The following is a 19,778-nucleotide window of genomic DNA, read 5'->3' on the forward strand; positions in this document are numbered from 1 at the left end:
AGACTAAAATGTCTTTATTCATTTCGGAGACTCATAAGCTCTTTTGGGTAATATTCTCAGTGCCATATTTCTTCAGTTTATTTTTCTTTCTCTGTATGTACATTGGGCTACACGGTGGTGTAGTGGTTAGCACTGTCGCGTGGAGTTTGCATGTTCTCCCCGTGTCTGCGTGGGTTTTCTCCGGGTTCTCCGGTTTCCTCCCACAGTCCAAAGACATGCATGTGTTCGGTTCATTGATGACTCTAAATCACCCGTAGGTGTGAATGGTTGTCTGTCTCTGTTTGTCTCTATGTGCCCTGCGATAGACTGGCGTCCTGTCCAGGGTGTACCCCGCCTCACGCCCGGTGTCAGCTGGGATCGGCTCCAGCACCCCCGCGACCCCGACCCCGGGATAAGCGGTTGAAGATGAATGAATGAATGAATGTATGTACATTTTTTTTAATAACAAAGTCGTTTTAAAGTCTTCTCATATCTTGAGGAACACTATAGACACCATGCCAAATGATTTAAGTTGCTCATTTATTGTTATGAAGTGAAATAGTAAACTGTATATTTATGTGCACATTGTAAAAATACTGTTTTTTTAATGTAATAATTCTATGTTGATAATAAAGTTAGTTAAAAAACAAACAAAACATCCACAACTCGGTCAGCTAAGGACCTTTTCAAATGTGCCCTTGTTTATTTCCTTTTGCAGTGTAGTGTGGAACAGCCTTGGTCCATGTTAACTTCCTGTCAGTCGAGGTCACTCACATTCAATGCAACAGGAAATACACAAGGAAACGTTAAGAATGTTTCTATTTACGACTTTGAAAAGGTATCTATACTAACGGTTAGCTTTTGGATTCAGTTTCTGGCGGAACGGAAGCCATGTTTTTATTTTTGCAGTCCGGAAGACTTACGAAGCTGCACCGGCTCTGCTCCAGTGACCATAGACCATGTCTATGCCAGTGACGTTCAGGGATCAGTGAATGACAGATGGGAGTGAGTCTCATGGATGTAGGAGTGCTCTCTGCATTTGTAAAGGTAAGCGCTGTCGTAGCTGCACTTTAGGTTCTGTACATGCTTAAAACATGTATCCGCTATAGAGTTATAGAGTTAACAGCTATATTGGTATAGTTTTAAAGATTTAACAGCTATATTCTTATAGTTTTAACGATTTAACAGCTATATATTGATGTTTATAAAGGTTTAACAGCTAAATTGTTATAGTTTTAACGATTTAACAGCTATATATTGATGTTTATAAAGGTTTAACAGCTATATATTGATGTTTATAAAGGTTTAACAGCTATATATATTTATAAAGGTTTAACAGCTATATATATTTATAAAGGTTTAACAGCTATATATATTTATAAAGGTTTAACAGCTATATATTTATAAAGGTTTAACAGCTATATATATTTATAAAGGTTTAACAGCTATATATATTTATAAAGGTTTAACAGCTATATATTTATAAAGGTTTAACAGCTATATATATTTATAAAGGTTTAACAGCTAAATATTTTTAAAGATTTAACAGCTATATATTAGCATGTCGGGACTTTTTTTCGCTATGTATGTGTAACGTTAACGCGTCAGTTCAGTGAGTACAGTGTCATCCTACACTGTGCTCTGTGTACAGTGTAGGATGAAGCTTCATAGGCAGTGGCTGCAGGCTGTCTGCTGGGTCTCAAACCATATGAAATGTGGATCAGAATACCGAAATAGACTGCTGAAAAGGCAGCACTGAGCAGCTGGTTTTAGCTGGTGTTGGGATAAAATCAACATGATGGTTTCAAGTGGAATTACGAGAAAAACATTTTTTGTTTGCATGCACACAAATCGTGTGACGAAAAACAATGTTCAAATGATCTTCCTCTAATATATTTCACATTAGATTTGCTGAGACATTAGATGTGATGATTTCATCACAATAGATTACACTGAAAGGTGATAAATTATCATGTTGAATTATTGCCCAGCCCTAAAATCTACAATTAAAAAGACAGAGTGAATATAATCAGTAAAAAAAATCAGTTTGTTATGGGAGCAAGTGGGTGTGGATTTGTGAACAGGCAGATCTGATGTGGATCAATCAATTTAGCGACAATTGAGACTGTTTACAAAGTATGGAGAAGTATGCATGATTGCATCAGCTGTGTGTTTTGTTTTGGAGGGGAGGGAGGGGGTGACCACCTCTCTATTTAAAGCCAGCTGTCAAAGCCAGAGTAACATGAGCCTCCCTGACTCTGTCTGTGTGGGCTCAGCAGTGTCCCACACACCCCTCAATTCTCACCTACACACATGAACAAAGAGGTCAATGACCTCTGAAACACCTCCTAAACCGAAAGTCAATAAATAAGGGACTTGTTTTTGCATAATGCTGTGATGCACAATGACAAATAAAAACAAAAATACAAATGTCACATATGTTCATTTGACTTTTGACATTACTTTTAGTCACTTGAGTCAGTATCATTTGGAGCGGAAGACTACAAGTTTGAAAATGAAAGGTTCTGGAGGTGTAGCGTCAGAAAGAAGTGAGCTTTCCAGACCTGTGGAGCCTGAAGGCTCCAGGCTACGTTAGCTGCTACGAGCATAACACACCTGGATCTCCAGATCTCCAGATAAACTGTTGGCGATTTAGTTGATACCCGGATCGGATATCAGCTCTGATATTGACTAATCGGCTGGATCAGATATGGGATGAATGAGGCCGATCCAGCATTCCGATCCAGTCTTTTCTTTTTTATTAATATTATACACAGCAATACAGTTACAACACTGTTTGCAACACTGGTTAGGGTTTTATATCACATTTTAAAATATCTGTTTGCAGTGCACTTTACATGGAAGTGTTGTTTTTTCTTTTTGCTGCTAATGTACACTTTGTTATTTGTTAATAAATCATTTCTGCGTTAATTTGTCACCTTTGGTTTTAACAAGGCTAAAAGTTTTAAAAGTCTTGTTGTTTTGCTACTAAAATAATACCACATGTTTCAAAATGATGTTTCACATAGAATTGATGAATTAGGCTGCGGGAATTGAATTAATTGTGTGCCCAAACTTTGTGCGTCCAGTCTCTCCAGGTGTTGAGAAGCAGAATACTGCTCTACTCTTCTATACCATGAACGAGCAGCCATGGACCGGATCACTTTTCACCATGATACCGTGCTGTCAGATGTTCACATTCTCCTGCCCAATGCACGCCACCTGATGACTCGCCTCAACTGTGTTGGACAGCCAGGTGCGTACAGTCACAGGTTTTTACTCAGTATGTTGGCAAGGAAAGTCATGATGTGACACAAAAGGCTGGATTCCAGCACACTGTGAGCTGTTTGTTCGACATGTTTCAGGCAATAAATTCACAACATGAACAACCATCTTAATACTTGAGCCAATTGAATTATGTCAGTTAAACTTTCATCTATATCATGTCCATAATTTCAACTCATTCAGCATATCACTAACGGTAGAAAGAAAACCGTTGATTTGTCGATTGTTATTGTCGATCTGTTATTTTTTTGGTGTCAGCTTCTCCAATGGGACGATTTCCTCCATTTTATATTTTGTAAACTGAATATCTTTGGGTTTTGGATTTTTGGCTAAGCCAAACAAGACATTTGAAGATGTCAGCTTGAAATCTGGAAAACTGAGAGGAACCCTCTTAAACAATTGTAAAAGTCCTAGTTTTGAACCATGACTCAGCATCTGGATCAAGAAGCTTGTAAAAAAAAAAAGGTGTGCCAAATTAAGTAGCTACAGCTGATATTTTAGTGCATCAGATATATGTTTATTCTACTGTCTTCTTGTATCAGTAATGTGTGTCTGATGTTTTTTCCGCAAAAAAAGTATAATTTCCACATTAAGATCAATAAACGGGGGGGGGGGGGGGGGGTTACTCCTTCCAACTCATTAAAAAAAAACATCCAGAATCTTGGGATTTGCAAATTCTGTTCATTTCTAAAGTTTTCCCGCTGGACACAAGATGTCTCCTGCTGCACTGTAAGCCCATTCTCAGTGTATGTGCGCTGGCACCCTCACATTTCCACATCACACTTGTAGAAATTGAATATTGGACCAGGATTGACTGCACAACTTGTGATGTCACAAATAATGCCCATAGGCCCAGCCCTTAAAATCAGATTTTCAATGAGCACAGAGAAACTAAATCAAACTTCAATTTTAGCAGATAAATGTGAACTCTGCACGTACATCATTCTGCACAGTGAAGCTCAAATATCCAACAGGAGGAACAAGGAGAGCAACATAGTTTTGAGTGGACGGGGACTTTAAAGTGTAACTTCGCCCCCAGGTCTTTGTCTATTCCACCCACCCAGTAGTTTTGAAAAATGTAACAAAGTGTGCAAGGGGCTCAGAAGAACAAAAGCACAATAATCAGACACATTTTAAAGTTTTAACTGTTAGAACATCAGCTCTATAGATAATAAAAGTATGTGGTGTGTTGGAATAAATCAAATGTTCAATGTCACTTTTCAACTTTATGTGTTAAATTCTTTTGCATATACTTCCACACACTTTATCACTTTTTTTGTGTCCATCCATCCAGTCTTCATCTCTAAATTCAAGATACTGTCAGACGATGAAAGGCATGACAACACTGTCCCAGGAGAGGGTTTAAAGAAGGCGGAGGAATCCGATGCACTAAGGGGAGACGGGGAAGAAGACCCAAAGGTCACACAAGGAAAAGATGGAGAGGAAGGCGGGGAAGGAAACGCGGAGCGCTTCTTGGATGAGGATGGAGACCTTGACATTTTGCATCGGTATGGAAAAACTCCTGTTTATTTGACAGTTAAAACATGATGGGCTGTGAGGGTGTGGGTTCATCATGGTTTGAAACCAAACCAAACCAAGTAGTGCAAGTAGTGTCGTTTGGCTCGACACGAATTCTGAATAGAATTGTCTTTATTGTCATTGTACCGGTACAACAAAATGAACAGTACAATCCCTTAAAGTGCAGAAATAATTTAACATTAAAAGCATCAAAATAGAATAGACTCGACCTTTAAAAGACACATAAAATGTCAAGCTTACACACACACACACAAACACACACACACACACACACACACACACACACACACACACACACACACACACACACACACACACACACACACACACACACACACACACACACACACACACACACACACACACACACACACACACACACACACTGTAGCAGCTTAAGGAGACAAAATAAAAAAACAGTAGATTGCAGAGACCCTGAGCATCATGTACCATCATAGGTAAAGGGATTTGCGGTGTTCAGCACTGTTATAGCTTTTTTTCTAACTATACTTTTATAAAAGGAACAATGGCATCCAACAAGAAGAAAGTAAAACATAATGGAGGTAGAACATTCTTTAAGAACACCTCATTTACAAATACCTCTTGGCCTTTGTGACCATAATAACAACATTTCTTTAAACATAAATTGGCACTTTAAATGCTCCTCTGACAAGTTAAATAGCTGAAAAGTAAATTTCAGTCAGTACTGACAATTGTTGATAATTGTTAATGACCCACTTTTAATAAAGACAAAGAGAAGAAAGGTTGACTTTACCTACTCTGTTTTGGAATTGAACCACTTCATTTTAACATAGCAATAAAAGACACGGCTCTCCGTTCTGCTCAGTTTAAAATCAGGTTAGGTCGGAGCAGCAGGCCCAGGCAGGAAGTGGGATGACCAAAGGGTTCTGTCACTTTTCCAAATAAACACACCTTGCATACTCCTGATCGTTTCACATCACATTCTCCTGCTAACTGGCTACGTCTGTTAAAAATATAGATACTAAACAACTAGGAGGAGGATTTTTTTACACAAACACAGCAACAAAACCTTTGATGCATTTTGTTTATAACTGGACTTTAAATGGTATAAATCTCCTCTGTAGACTACAGCGCAACAAAGTAGGAAATAACAACAACAAACATGTTTTAAAACCAACAAAAAAGAATTTATTTGACAATGTAGTCTACGACTTACTTTTACGGTAGAAGCACTAATCCAGGAAAAATTATCAAATCAGCAAAATCCGCAAATAAGGGTGTAGTATGACGCACACTGCAGCAGGAACATGGATCATCCAGCCTGGTAGAATCCTAGCATTAGATAAATACTTTACTTAGGAAGACAATTCATTCTTATTAACCTATTAAACATTTTCTTAACCATTTATATTGAATATATTACAATCTGTGGATTATTGGGCTTATGATTTGTAATGTTATAACTATTGATGTACTCAAAATGACAGTCCTACTGCTCCCTATCATAGGCTACATGAGATTAAAGAATGGTGTTTGCTACTTTACACCTTTGGTTGATATATTGCTGTTTTCATAGACTCATATCATGCTGTTCCTATGACTCCACAGACCAAGGAAGACCCCTGGGGAGGACAGTGGCCGAGACCTGGTCTGTCCCATCATCCTCAGACAGTCCAACCCTGTACTGGAACAAGAAGAGGAGAGTCCGGATGATGAAGATGAACAGTCCTTCAACAAAATTATAAAGATCGGTGAGTCTGTCACTGAGTCACTGAGAGAGTGAGGCATTCTGTTTTGGGGTTTTCAGTCCGTTTGTCTCTACGTCCCAGTCTGATGGCCAGTCTGGCCTGTCTCACTGTGGATTCACTCAAATAAAATGGGATGAATAAATTGCACTACATAACAAATAAGGAGTGTTTAATGTATGAATCCATTGTATTTCCAGAGCACACCATGGCCACACCCCTGGAGGACGTTGGCAAACAGGTCAGTGAAATTTAATCAACTCAACTTCTGTCTGTTGCTCCGCCCCATTACCCCTCCAAGGTCTGATTCCTCAATCACATGTTTGCCCCCACCACAGCGACTTCCTGGTTGATCCAATAAGAAAGTACCTAAAACTGCAGTTCTCCAAGTGTCCACTAGGGGCATGTTTCATATTAGAGCAGTTTCTCATTGACCCCCATGTTAAACAGGCCGTTTACACAGCATCATTAAACCTGTTTAAGGCCTGGAACAAAAAAACATTCTAGTCTGTAGGTTTAGCTCATATCTCCATGACAACACTGAGGGGGGTGAATTTTTTTGTACCTGGCCAGTTTTCATTTTATTGTCGGTTAAAGTTTATGAATAATTAGGGGCGTGGCCTCTTGAGTGACAGCTAGCTGCTTGCCCTCACTTCTCCTCGGAGGTAAACGTCAGCCAGATGGACTTATCTCCCTCCCCCCAACGTCACACACATGCCCTTTTTTGGTAAGAGGAAATGAGGCAGAGTCAAAGTCTGATGGCGACTCTTGTAGGCGAGGACGATCTAATCATCTAATCAGATGCTCGAATCATTCCAGCTTCTTGTATCCGCAATCTCACTGTTGTGGTCACTGCCCAAAGCTCATGACCACAGATGAGGGTCGGGACGTAGATGGACTGAGAGAGTAACTCACTCCAGACCGGAGAGAGTAATCCACCGTTTTCACACAGAATACCTTGGCCTACTTACTCTCTCATCCGGACCGCTTCACACTCAGCCGCAAACCACCCCAGTGTATGCTGGAGGTCACAGCCCTCCAGGCCACATCATCAACAGCTGAATCAGATTTGTCATTGCAGACTTACAAACTAATAAAACCCATTCTGATTCTGAACTGTGCCTTTTGTGTGGTGGTTAAAGCGTCATGTCTTTTTTGCTCACATCAGGTGTGGCGAGGGGCGTTACTCTTGGCTGACTTCATCCTCTCCAAGCCGCTCATGTTCAGAGGAACTACAGTCCTGGAGCTGGGAGCTGGAACAGGCTTAACCAGCATCATCATGGCAACCATCGCCAAAACAGTGTACTGCACAGGTATAACGTCATCACATGTACACAACAAAACTTAAAGATATGATCCATTAGATTTTCGTCTAGTTAATTCTCTTCCCATCTATCACAGAGTGAGATAAAACAATGGTGAGTGATCATGTGACCCACTAATGAAAGCACTTGTTTGTTGCCTCTTTGCTGAGTAATACAATCTGTGTGTTTGTGGAGACATTTCTTCTCTAAATGCAAATACGACGCCATGTTAGTGACGCTGACCGAGCTCGTCACTGCGGGTTATGCTGCGTTCACCTGTTATCGGAAATCATGAACTTCCAACTTCTGAGTCAGGCTTGTAGTAAGGGCAGAAGTGTAATAGGAACATGTGTGTGTGTATGGATTTAAGAGGGTAACGTATAGGGGACGGACCGTAAGTAGAGGTGAATGTGGTTCAATAAAGTTTACAAAAGAGCAAAAAGCAAAAATCAACACACACAGCGACCGTGAACACAACAAGATGGAGGCTCTGAAAGAACAGGCTCACCTGCAGTTACACCTTACCGCCGCAAGAAACAACGTATCTCAAATCTTATGGATTATAACTTTAAAACATTAACTGGCTTCTGTATGTTTTAAGTTTCTTTGAATTTCTTAATATAAGTGTAATAACTGAGAATTCTATGAATACATCTGAATCAACTTTTAATCACCAAGTGATTGTTGATGAAGGCCCTGACATCTAGTTGGAAAGTTCAGGAAAACGCTTGTGAATAAATTCTATGTGCTGAGATTGTTTTGTTGTCCATATTGATGCCAAGGTCAAGAATGACCCTCCCTGCTTTAAGGGGTAGTTCTGAATTTCTTTTCTAAGTGGACCTGTATGAGCTTCTTATCCATAGTCAGTGAATCGCCTACAGTAGAGGACGGTCAACTGTCGGTGTTTCAGTACTGAAATACCTCATTCTGTTTTACAGATGTGGGAGAAGACCTTCTGAGCATGTGCAAGAAAAATGTCACATTAAATAAACACATGATGGAGCCTTCAGGTGAGATAACAACTCTTTCTTTTTTAGCAGTTTTACAAGCTTTTTATTGGATAGGACTGACAGGAAATGGAGTGAGAGAGAGAGAGGGGGAGACATGCAGCAAAGGGCCGCAGGTCGGAGTCGAACCCGCGGCCGCTGCCTCGAGGACCTTAAGCCAGTTCCCTCTAATACCATGGGCACTGTTCCTGTGAAATGATATCTCATTGTTTTCATCCAGCAGTAAAGAGTTTTACTCAGAGAGCGAAATGTACGGATGAATTAACACTGTCTCACCCAAATCCATTAATCCATAAACTATTGTAGCCTGTGGGTGAACAGGAAACACTCCTCCTCCTCCTCCTTCCTGTTAGGGAGGTTTTTTAACTAACTGATGATTTCCTGCATTAATACCACATGTTCTCATACACCAGGGCCCTCATTTATCAAACGAACGTACGGCAGAAAAACGTGCGTGCTACCATTTCCTGGCAAACGTCGGCATTTATCAATTTGGACGTGAACGGGAGCTACGATCAAATCTCACGTCAGGTCTGAGATCGTGTACGCAAATTTCAGCCTGTGTTTTTGCGGTGCAGCACAGCCAAATCTGGCTGAAAATAATTAACAAATCTCAGCTGTCATTAAGCGTGAGCAGTCACATATTAAAAACAGATCAAAACGGATTCTTAAAACGATTAAAAGAAATAAAAATTGTGGTTGGAGCAATTGATTGTACTCATGTGCGTCTGAAGGCAACCATCCATGAATGATTACGCATTCATCAATCGCAAAAACTACCACTCGATAAATGTACAGGTGATGTGTGATGCCAAGCTATCGCTTTTAAACGTGGTGGCCAGGTGACCAGGGGGGGCACACACCATCTTTTAAATATCAAAACAGCTCGGCTCCAGCCCCCCGTGACCCCGACATTGAATGAATGTATGAATGTGTTGGTGCGTGGCTGCAGCAAGACGCACTGCAGAGCCAAAGTCATCTCCTCGGTTTGTGGCTACTCTCGATAAATTGCATTAAATCAAACAAGGTATCAGATGATTAACATCTTGGTATGGTTCTTCTAGGTGACAAAGGTATTCTCTTACGGAATACCTAATAACCCCGCTGGCAAACCCTGCTACAGAGCAAGAGCGCCGTATTCAGCACCCCTGCCGTGAAATGCACCCCCTGGCATTATAGGTGATATTCTGGATCAGAAGGCTGTTGTTTCCACCTATAGGAGTAGCTTATATACAGGTAACCCACAACGGTCAGAACATTGGTTACTTACAGTCTTTAAACTATTTTTAAAGCGTTTAAAGTCACAAACTTGGATAATAGCGAACACAAAACAAAACCTTTTTGTATGTTCTGTGGAAATATACTGCAGCCAAAATTATAAAATGAATGAAATGGATCTTTTGAGCAAGTTGAATGTTTTGACTCAGCGTTTCTTAAATATAATCCCAGCTTTTCTTGCAATTCATAGGTTCAACGTGTTTGCTTTTAATTGGGTTACACCTGTCCGCACAGGCGCACTCGGGTCACAGTGTAGCACTGCCATTATTCTTTTCCATACAGCGTTTTTATGGGCCCCTTTTATTCCACTCTTAAGACTGACAAAAAGCCCATCTTTATTTTGCTCCATATCGGATGTCAGGATGCCGATCTCTGTGTCGGAGAAGTCTCTTTTCTACCCAGCGTTTCTCCTCTGCATGTTTGACCTCAGTGGGCGAGGCCTTCGAAGCAGGAATATTTAAGGGCGTAACATGTTAATGACGTTAGAATTATGCCGCCGCGTTTATCAAGGCCCGCTCATTCGTACGCTGAGATTGGTCACATACGAATGTTTCATCAATCACACGTGGGTCCTTTCCTACGACCAATTCTACATTCAGATCTGCACCCGTTTTCACGCAAGATTGATAAATGAGGCCCCAGGTACCAAATATTGCTCGTGCATGTGGTGCTTTCAGTAAAAAAAGAAAACATCTGTCATGTTTGAATAAAGCCATGAGGAACATTTACGTAAAAGTCATCTCATCTGGAGTAAGGAGTTTACAAAAGGCTTCACCATGGTGTTGCTACCATGATGGACGTGGGGTCCTCACAGCAGTGACGTGTGCATATAAATGGCCAATAATTAACTGCCTATTTATGTGTTTTATTTATGTATTTTTTAATCTTCCCATTAAAAGCGAATTGTTTATAGGTGTTACATTGTGACTCCCGTCTTTTGTGACCATCAGGTGGTGATGTGAGAGTGAGACAGTTGAACTGGCTCCAGCATGACCTTTGCACAGGTAACACACACACACACACACACACACACACACACACACACACACACACACACACACACACACACACATTAACTAATGAAGTGCAGTCCAAATGAGCGTTTCAGTTTTTAATGAATTTGCAGCCACACTCTGGATTCGAGTGTGTTGGCCACATAAAAACTATCACATCTTAAAAACTATCATACAAACATGTTTATAATAATAATAATTATAAAACTTAATAATATCTTGGAACCAAATTGAGATATTTCTGAAGGGAGACTATTACTATTTATTTTCCTTTTTAATATTCATGTTTTTTATCCTTAAAATTATAATCCATATTACCCTCTTTAATACTGAGTCTATACTGTGACTGTACATGTACATACTGTAACTGCAGAAGATACGCACTGTTGTGTAAGTATGTATCTGGCACATTGGCACAAGGAGCCTTCTGACATTTACACCTCTTTTTAAAAAAAAGAACAATCACAATCGGACCATGAAAAATGTCCCTTTCTCTCTCTCTCTCTCTCTCTCTCTCTCTCTCTCTCTCTCTCTCTCTCTCTCTCTCTCTCTCTCCCTTTGTCTAATCTTTGCAGATGCTGATGTGGGATTTAGTTGGGCAGAGGAGGACGTAGCAGATCTATACAACAACACCAAGTTCATCATAGCTGCTGATGGTAGGTTATCGAGCTGATCAAAATGAAAATATGCAGCGCAAGTCTTCATCCCAAAAGGTATCGAGCTGAAACAGAACCTTGGGATTGAAGGGTGCAAAAAGTAGGACTGTTTGGAAATGACACGATTGTGAACTGTATTATGAAGTGTTACCAAGATTATTAATGTGAGGAAACAAATGTCAGGAGTTGTCAAACCGACTTAAAACTCTCAACCAGAGAGGGCAGCAAAACAGCTTTTCAACAAACACAGGCCAACATCAATTCAGCTTTGGAGCATTGTTGTTAACTAGACTATCTCTCTGACACGTGGAAAAATAGAATAATTTCCTGTTAACAGTAATGCACTAACTTTAGACCTTCGCTATGAGTCACAGAACCATATAATACGCCCAAAAACTAAGCCGAATAAACACGTAGATTTGTTTTTGTGTCACCAGTTGCCTATGATGATGATCTGACTGAGGGATTTTTCCGAACAGTGTACCGACTCTGCAGTACCTTTACTCACACCTGCATGATCTTCATCGCCATAGAGAAAAGGTACAGAGAAATGCCGTCCACATATCTTTAAGCTTGTTTCGGAAACATCAGTACTGATTATCTGTATGGTAAGGAGTCACAGAGTAGCTCACAATATGATACTGTTCCAATACGATGTTACCCACGACGATGGTGTCACAATACAGTGAGACGAGGCTGTGCGAGTGCAAATCAGTCATCTATGCTACATCGCGGTATCTGTGTAACTGGAAAGAAAATTAACAGGGGTCCACTTGGACTCAAGGATGAACTGATCTGACTTTGGAGGTCAAAGGTCAAGGTCACTATTTTTTTTTTTGTCATAACTCAAGAATTCCTGCAATGATTATGACAACATTTCACAGAAATATCTAATAGGATAAAATTATGAAGCGATGACATTTTACGTCCAAAAGGTCAAAGGTCAAGGTGACATCATAATGTTTCTGTCCATTATTCAACTCCTTAACTTGCAACTGTGGTGATTGATTGGATCCAATGTGCTGTCTGGTTTAAGATGTTTCACCAAAAAATTACACCTAATGTGAAAATATGTACATTTTATTTAAAAAACAAAAACAAAACAATGTATGAACTAATACAACTCTTCACTTCTGAAGACCCACTAGAAGTGTGTTGTAGGTACTTTGGGTTTAATTGGATCAATAGTGTGACTATCAAATGAAATATTTGATAAGGAAAATTAATAAAGAAAAATTACTAAAAATTAATAACTTCAATTTATTAAAAACGTCACACTGAGAACCAATGAAATATAGTGCCTTGACTCATGTTCAGATTACGAGATTGAGTATTCTCAATAAACTTATCGTTAATCAAGGAAATATTAGTTATCACCAATAATTATCAAAGATAATAATAAAAATGACTCTAGTTAAACCAGAGTTCCTCGGGGCACCACCGTCATAGACGGAGTGATAACTAATATTAAAGTCTCATTAAATATATTAAACTACTAATTAAGGGTTAAACACCGATAAATATAATAGTGTAATTAGTTGAAGGATTTCAAAGTTCTTTTCTTAGTAGAAGCTGGCTCATTCATCTTTGTGTAATATTAAATAATCAGACATATGGTAAACACAAACATTTATTAACAGATTAATAAATGCAAGAAACAAAACACAATAAACTAACTAAAGCTAACAGCAAACGTGTGTGTGTGTGTGTGTGTGTGTGTGAGACAAAGAAGAGGTGGGGCTCGGACCCCTGCAGAGAAGGTGTGAACATTCTCTTTGTTACACAAAGAGAAGAAGCCTGATCTCTCAGTTCTTATGACAAAGTAACAATGGTATCTAGCCGTTCATAAAGTCCTATAACATGTAGTAATGCCCAGTTGGTGATTAGTTACCAGTCCATGAGATGGGAGATGTTGCGTTGCTTGATGCCAGTGGCTGGGTGAAGAAAGGAAGCTCCGTGGTAGTTCTTGTCTGATTGTGGCTCTTAGGCAAAAGAGGAAACAGATCGCTCTGTGCTGTCAGTTGAGGATAACCGGTTGGTTAACCTTCGTGGTGATCCCACGCCATAGGCCAGGTCCAGGGCCGAGGGGACAGCGGGAAGCTGGTCTCCTGGATCGGGATCGCGTAGAGTTGGAGAAGAGCAGGAGGAAGATCCAGTAGAAAGATTCAGTAGAAAGAGAGCGTGCAAGTTGTGTGCTTCACTTTATATAGGCCCGGATGATGTCATCACCTGGGGGTCAATTCAGCCAATGAACAGTTTGGGTGCCTTGGAAAATTCACACCTGGGTGTGACCTGTTGTTGGGGAGAAGGCATGGAGGCCAAACTTTTGGGGTCTTTGTTCCAGCAGGCTTCAGGCCTACTTTTAATCAAACTGACAGTTCGAGTTAATCCAGAAAATGAACAATCATCTTTGGATGCCGGTAGCACCTACAGTGTGCTGGTGTCTGTGCCCTCTGTCTGGATTCTCCATTTACTTGTTGTTCAAAGAGGGACAGAGATGTTTCTGGGTGTAGTCGGCCTACGCACCATGCAAGGTGAGCAGCTCTCTGATTCCCAACCGCCACTTTGTGTCGCCCCTCCCCCTCGGCGACAGATACTGAAGCACACAAACAGAGACAATGAAAAACTGCATTGAATCATTGTCCGACAGTGCAGCACCTTCTAGCAGGACTCTGTGGAGGCATGTGTGTGTTTGTGCTTAAAACACCATAAACACCATGGAACAATCATAAAAACAGTTTTGTTCTCTGATTCACTGCTTTGTCCTCACTGAACGGAGCTTCCTCTCTCCAATCAGACTGCTGCTCGCACAACCATGACTGCATGCTTTCTGTCGGTCTGTCTGTCTGTCTGTCTGTCTGTCTCACACTCTCTCTCTCTCTCTCTCTCTCTCTCTCTCTCTCTCTCTCTCTCTCTCTCTCTCTCTCTCGATAATCTGAGCTGTTATAACTATTTAGTGCAAGATTCGATGCCACAGCTCTGTTGGAATTTGGAAACGGGTGGCTTTTTTTTTGTTTTTGACATATTTGGGTTTGTTGCACTCTATTCCTCATGGCCCATATTCCCAAAACACTCTTAAAACCTCTTCAAAAAGCTGCTGAGACTTTTACTAAGGAATTGGGAGAAGTCTTAAGCTGAGAGAAAGGCGAGGTTGACCCTGTTGCTTTGTGAAATAATCTTAGGTCAAAAATATAGAAACATGGGCCCCGACACACAAACAAGTAACATGCTGAAGCATTAATCCTGGTTCCTGTTGTGCCTAAGGATGAACTTCACTCTGCGACACATGGACGTTTCCTGTGATGCCTACAACCACTTCAGCCACTGTCTGTTACAGCTCCAGGACCTGGTGGACGGACGTTGCAGCTTCAGAGTGGAACAGGTCCCTTCTGACTTTGCACAGTATCTTCTGTATGAACGCGTAGAGCAGCTGGTAAGGGAAACACTCACTTGCACCATAATGGGGACGGTACTGCTTATAATTGAACACACCTTAACCACACTCTGTGAAGACACAGATGTAGGTTTAAAGCTGCTGTTCTGCTGAAGTGCTTTGTTCACTCTGAAGGCTGTGTAGACATTGTGTTAAATTTAGTGGTGGGACACGATTAAAAATAATTAATCGAATTAATTAGAGGCTTTGTAATTAATTCATCGCGATTAATCGCATATCAATATTTGACACAAGAAGCAAGATTTTCAATAGAAATGGATTTTTGTATATGACTTAATCAATGAATAGACACAAAAAATAGTTAAAACAACAACTTTTAGGTCTCAAACACATTTGTTTTGGTTTATAAAAAATATTATAGTGCTCAGTACGGTATGAAGAGTTCCGGTTGGGAGGTGAATTTTTACATAGCCGTGCTCTTGTCCATGTTTCCACTTGGTTGTTTTTTAGAACTTAAATGTTGGCCCACTGAACGCAGCTTCTCATCGGTTTAATTTCTCTCGTGTTGCGTCCTGTGCGTCATTATTAAGGGCAAGGCGGGAACTCGTGCAATGAGCAACGTTCTGCACTGCAAAAATAAATTGCGATTAATTGCATTATCTTTTTTGTCGCGTTATTGATAGAAACACTGTAGGAGGTATGTCGCCATCTCCATATAACAAATTCAATCAAATATAGGCCAAATGTTAGTGATTAAAATTAAAGAAAGGGTACTATACCGTAGGCTACCGAGTCAAGTGCATGTGCAGCTAATGTTCAGCCGCTGACATGTCTGACAGCTCGTTAACCGTTAAATTAGCAGAACTGCATGAAAGGAAGGGCATTATTAAAGGACAATTCAGAATCAGGATAACTGCAAAAGACAAATTGAAGCAGGGAAAAAATATATGCCTGGAAAGAATTTTTCCCACTGTCATTAAAGGTTTCTAAAATGTTGATGCAATTACGAGGCAGATTGTCGACAGCAGCCGTTTTAGGATTGGTTGTGATTGGCTCTTAGTGGCTCAAGAGTCCTCTTCACTGCTTTAAGCACTTAAACACCTTGGGAGTCCTCAAATTAGGACTGACACACTCATGTTTTAAGAGTTACTCCTAAATCAACAAGTAAGGAGCTACTTTTAGCCTAAAGGTGTTTGGGGAATGTGAGCCCTGGGGCCGTATGCAGAAAGCCTCTGAGGCCAACTTTTACTGAGGAGTGGGGGGGACTCCTAAAATAAGACTAAGATTGGCTGAGTGATTTATTAGTGAGTCCCTAGAGTGAATTCATGATAGAAACATTTCAGTGGGGAAGAGAATGAACTGCTGCACTATATGTGGTCAGGATAGGACATTTATCGTTTGGGGCAGAATCCTCCTGACCGACAGCTGACAGATGCCAAGATCGTCTGAGCCGCACAGCTGCATTTTTTTCCGGTGGCCAAATAGCTGAGATTTATAACAATTTAATCTGCGGTGATACTGGTGGTTTTTATTGGTTGGAGATGTGATGCAGTCCCTGACCAACTCTACCACGTTCATAACGCCATCTCCATTAAGGTGATACCTTTTTAAAGGCTCACTAACATTTAATCTCTCCAAAATGTTGACTGCAGCAGCCGTGTTAGCTCCTTCCTCATTTACTCGGAGTGACGAAGGAGTGCTATGTTTTTATAGGTTCAGGAGCTGCTTTTAGTGCTAAAATGCATTGTGAATTACGCTTATCTTATAAAGTTAGGAGTCCTAAAATTAGCAGTGAAATGCCCCATGTTTATAAGAGTTACTCCTAAATCAGCAAGTTAGGAGCTACTCTTAGCCTTCAGATGTTTTGTGAATATGACCCTCTCCTTTCAGTGGAGACCAGACTATTTCTGGTTTGATAAGAAAGACTTGTTTTGTTTTGGTCATTGGAACTGTGGGTCTTAATAATTGGACATTGGATTGAGATAAAATACACGTCTACTTTTCTGTTGACAAACATGAGCATCCATGCTACCAGTCTCTGCAGACAAACTTAATCCATCCCTCCCCAAAAAGGACCAAAAGAAAGATGGAAAACAGGAGCTTTACACACCGGTGGGAGGCAGATTATCTGTTTATGAAGGTAAAGAAAGAATAAAACGTAAGAAGGCACTATGACACCATCTGGAGAGAAGGAAAACATGCAAATTTGCAGTCTTATTTTCTTTCTTTTTGTAGATATTGAGTTTGGCCCGCAACTCTGTCCCAGTTTTTAAATGTGGCCCACTGTGAATTGGAGTTTGACACCGCTGCACTAGATGGAGCTCTCCGTTCAACAAAGGCTTGAAAACACACCGCATTTACATTGTTTGAGTCTTTTTCTTGAAACCAAGAGCCCCATCTAATGGGGTCAACAAATAAAACCAATCACTACCTGTTAGCTCGCCCTGCATTATTGTGGTCTGGAAGTTTTATGACACCTAATACTCCCAAAACCCCTAAAGTCTGATAAATGTGGAGGTACTGAGCATTATATCAATTAAAAAAAACAACTTTATTTGTCCCCGGGGGGCAATTCAGGGCACACAGAGCAGCAAATAACGACAGTGCAACTATACAAAAACATTTTAACCTAACAACAAGAATAAAGTGTAACTTTATATATATACTATATACTATATACTGACTGTATACGACTCAAGGCAACGTAACACTGGAACTTCCCGGTTCTAGTTGGGACGTTACTTTGTGCTGCCACTGTACGTTTACTTTAACAGTTGTGCAGTATTATGGGTCCAACACTATTCTGACTGTACAAAGTTAGGTTTTATGAACTGCGCAATCCTACAGTACGGATGGATCCGGTGAAGAGGATACATGCAGAGGGGTTCAGTAGCATTGTTATTAATATGCACTATGCACACATTTTTCAATTTCTTTCTTTCAGGAGCTGTGGAAGGTGACCGCATCTCCACTTCCATGCGACCGAGCCCGGTCTGATCCTGAGCGGGTTTCATCTTGACCTGGACTCTGACCCGAGGAACAGACAGTACAAAGCTTTAGTTAACAGTTTGAAAATGTGAAAATCTCGCCTGTTCCTACATACTGTGAGTAAAATGATATATTTTAGTAAATGAAAGATTGAGTGAAGATAGTTTATTAGAAGGAAAAGGCAGGCTGACATATACAGGTCATCAGGCAGTTTAGAACACAGGTCACTGATTTGTTTGATGAATGAAGAATACCTTTTATTTTGCTTTATTATAATTAATTGAACTCATGTTTGCACTTGATTCATGCAGTCTCACTGTACATGACCGACTGTAGCTGACGTTCTTAATCTTTGAATGGGAAGTCGTATACAGCTGCACGGGCCCCTCGATGGTTGTACAGTATGTCTGATCAGAAACTAGGTCAAATAAAGTTTTACAATACGTCAGTGTGTCTGAAATTGTTTATTCTGGCAGCTGTTTAAAGCCTTCACATCTATTGTTTGAATTTTGTGGCAGCACAGAATGCTGCATAAGAAGTACAAGTTATTATTAAAAGGGACATCGAACACGCTTTAAAAGAAACTTCATCACAGTGAACATTAAAACAGATGTTCGGGAATTTAGACGCAGGTGTGTGCGTTCAACGCAACCTTGTTTGCAATAAGTTTAGTAATTGAATTTATCAAAGAATTGAAGAAAACTAACAAAAGCCCATTAGTATCACAGCTTGTAGTTTCAAAGAACTGAAACTGTTTGATATATGAAACAGAGTGATATCTGTTTTACTTCATAACCCTTGTGCATCACTAGGGACATTTGTGGATTCTTTTTTTTTTATTGTTTCAATTTTTTTCAATTCTTTTCTTTAAAAAAAATAAATAATTTTGCCTGTGTTAATGGTTGAACATGGGGAATGAGCAGAACACCGCCACCCAGTGTCTCAAGATCGTGGTGGCAACAACAAAAAAAGAAAAATTAATAATAAACTTTGAATGTATATGCAAACATTTTGGCAAGACCTTAGACTTTTGAAAGTTCAACCTCAGCTCCTATAATAAGTCTGTAATAAAGTGTGTATCCAAATATAACAGGACATGACAGCATAAACTCATGCGTTCTGTTAGATCAGGTTTTCCGTATAGAGCCCTGGCTTCAAAACGATACTTTTTATTATTTTTCTGCAGACCGATGGGGCAATTACATGATCCTTTGCTGGTTTCCACCATAGTTGGTATTGCTGCTGTATTGTGGAGCACTGCAGTGTTTGATGCCATACATCAAAATCAATGTTCTTTCTAATGATTGAAATTTCCCAGACTGTGGAAAAATAAAAGTTCCCCCTAGCATTGAGTCAATCTTGAGCCCATCAGCTTTGAGTCTGCCGCCATTTTAGCCTCTGGGGGCAAAGGCTAATATTTTCATCTTTCAGGTGTAGCCAGAGGATAACTGATCCAACACTTCCTCATTGTTGATGGTCCAAATATAAATATGTATATAAATAATAACATAAAGCTAATGATAAGCTTAATTCGTTGTTAGAGACTTGAGCCATGACATGTGTTGTGCCCCTTTTCTCACCATGGACTGTTTACCTGCATGCAACCAA

At 40.2% G+C, this 19,778-nt stretch overlaps 1 protein-coding gene across 1 annotated transcript; it reads left to right on the plus strand.

Annotated features, from left to right (window-relative positions):
• Window positions 1-957: 957 nt before the first annotated feature.
• On the plus strand, window positions 958-18,608 carry mettl22 (methyltransferase 22, Kin17 lysine). The gene is made up of 12 exons (XM_083931540.1): window positions 958-1,026; window positions 3,069-3,235; window positions 4,559-4,772; window positions 6,394-6,536; window positions 6,731-6,771; window positions 7,699-7,843; window positions 8,773-8,844; window positions 11,070-11,123; window positions 11,708-11,788; window positions 12,226-12,328; window positions 15,053-15,221; window positions 18,127-18,608. The coding sequence occupies exons 2-12, from the start codon at window positions 3,130-3,132 to the stop codon at window positions 18,199-18,201; spliced, it is 1,203 nt and encodes a 400-aa protein (XP_083787666.1). The 5' UTR covers window positions 958-1,026; window positions 3,069-3,129; the 3' UTR covers window positions 18,202-18,608.
• Window positions 18,609-19,778: the final 1,170 nt, after the last annotated feature.

Source organism: Echiichthys vipera (genome assembly GCF_963691815.1).
Source record: "Echiichthys vipera genome assembly, chromosome: 17".
In the NCBI taxonomy this organism is placed as follows: Eukaryota; Metazoa; Chordata; class Actinopteri; order Perciformes; family Trachinidae; genus Echiichthys; species Echiichthys vipera.

What these genes read in the sequence shown, in the direction of transcription:
- mettl22 (XM_083931540.1), top strand. Translation starts at nt 3,130, where the DNA reads ATGGACCGGATCACTTTTCACCATGATACCGTGCTGTCAGATGTTCAC. An exon ending in TGGAGGACGTTGGCAAACAG is followed by an intron (nt 6,772 to 7,698) that starts GTCAGTGAAATT and finishes TGCTCACATCAG; the next exon opens with GTGTGGCGAGGGGCGTTACT. An exon ending in ACACATGATGGAGCCTTCAG is followed by an intron (nt 8,845 to 11,069) that starts GTGAGATAACAA and finishes TGTGACCATCAG; the next exon opens with GTGGTGATGTGAGAGTGAGA.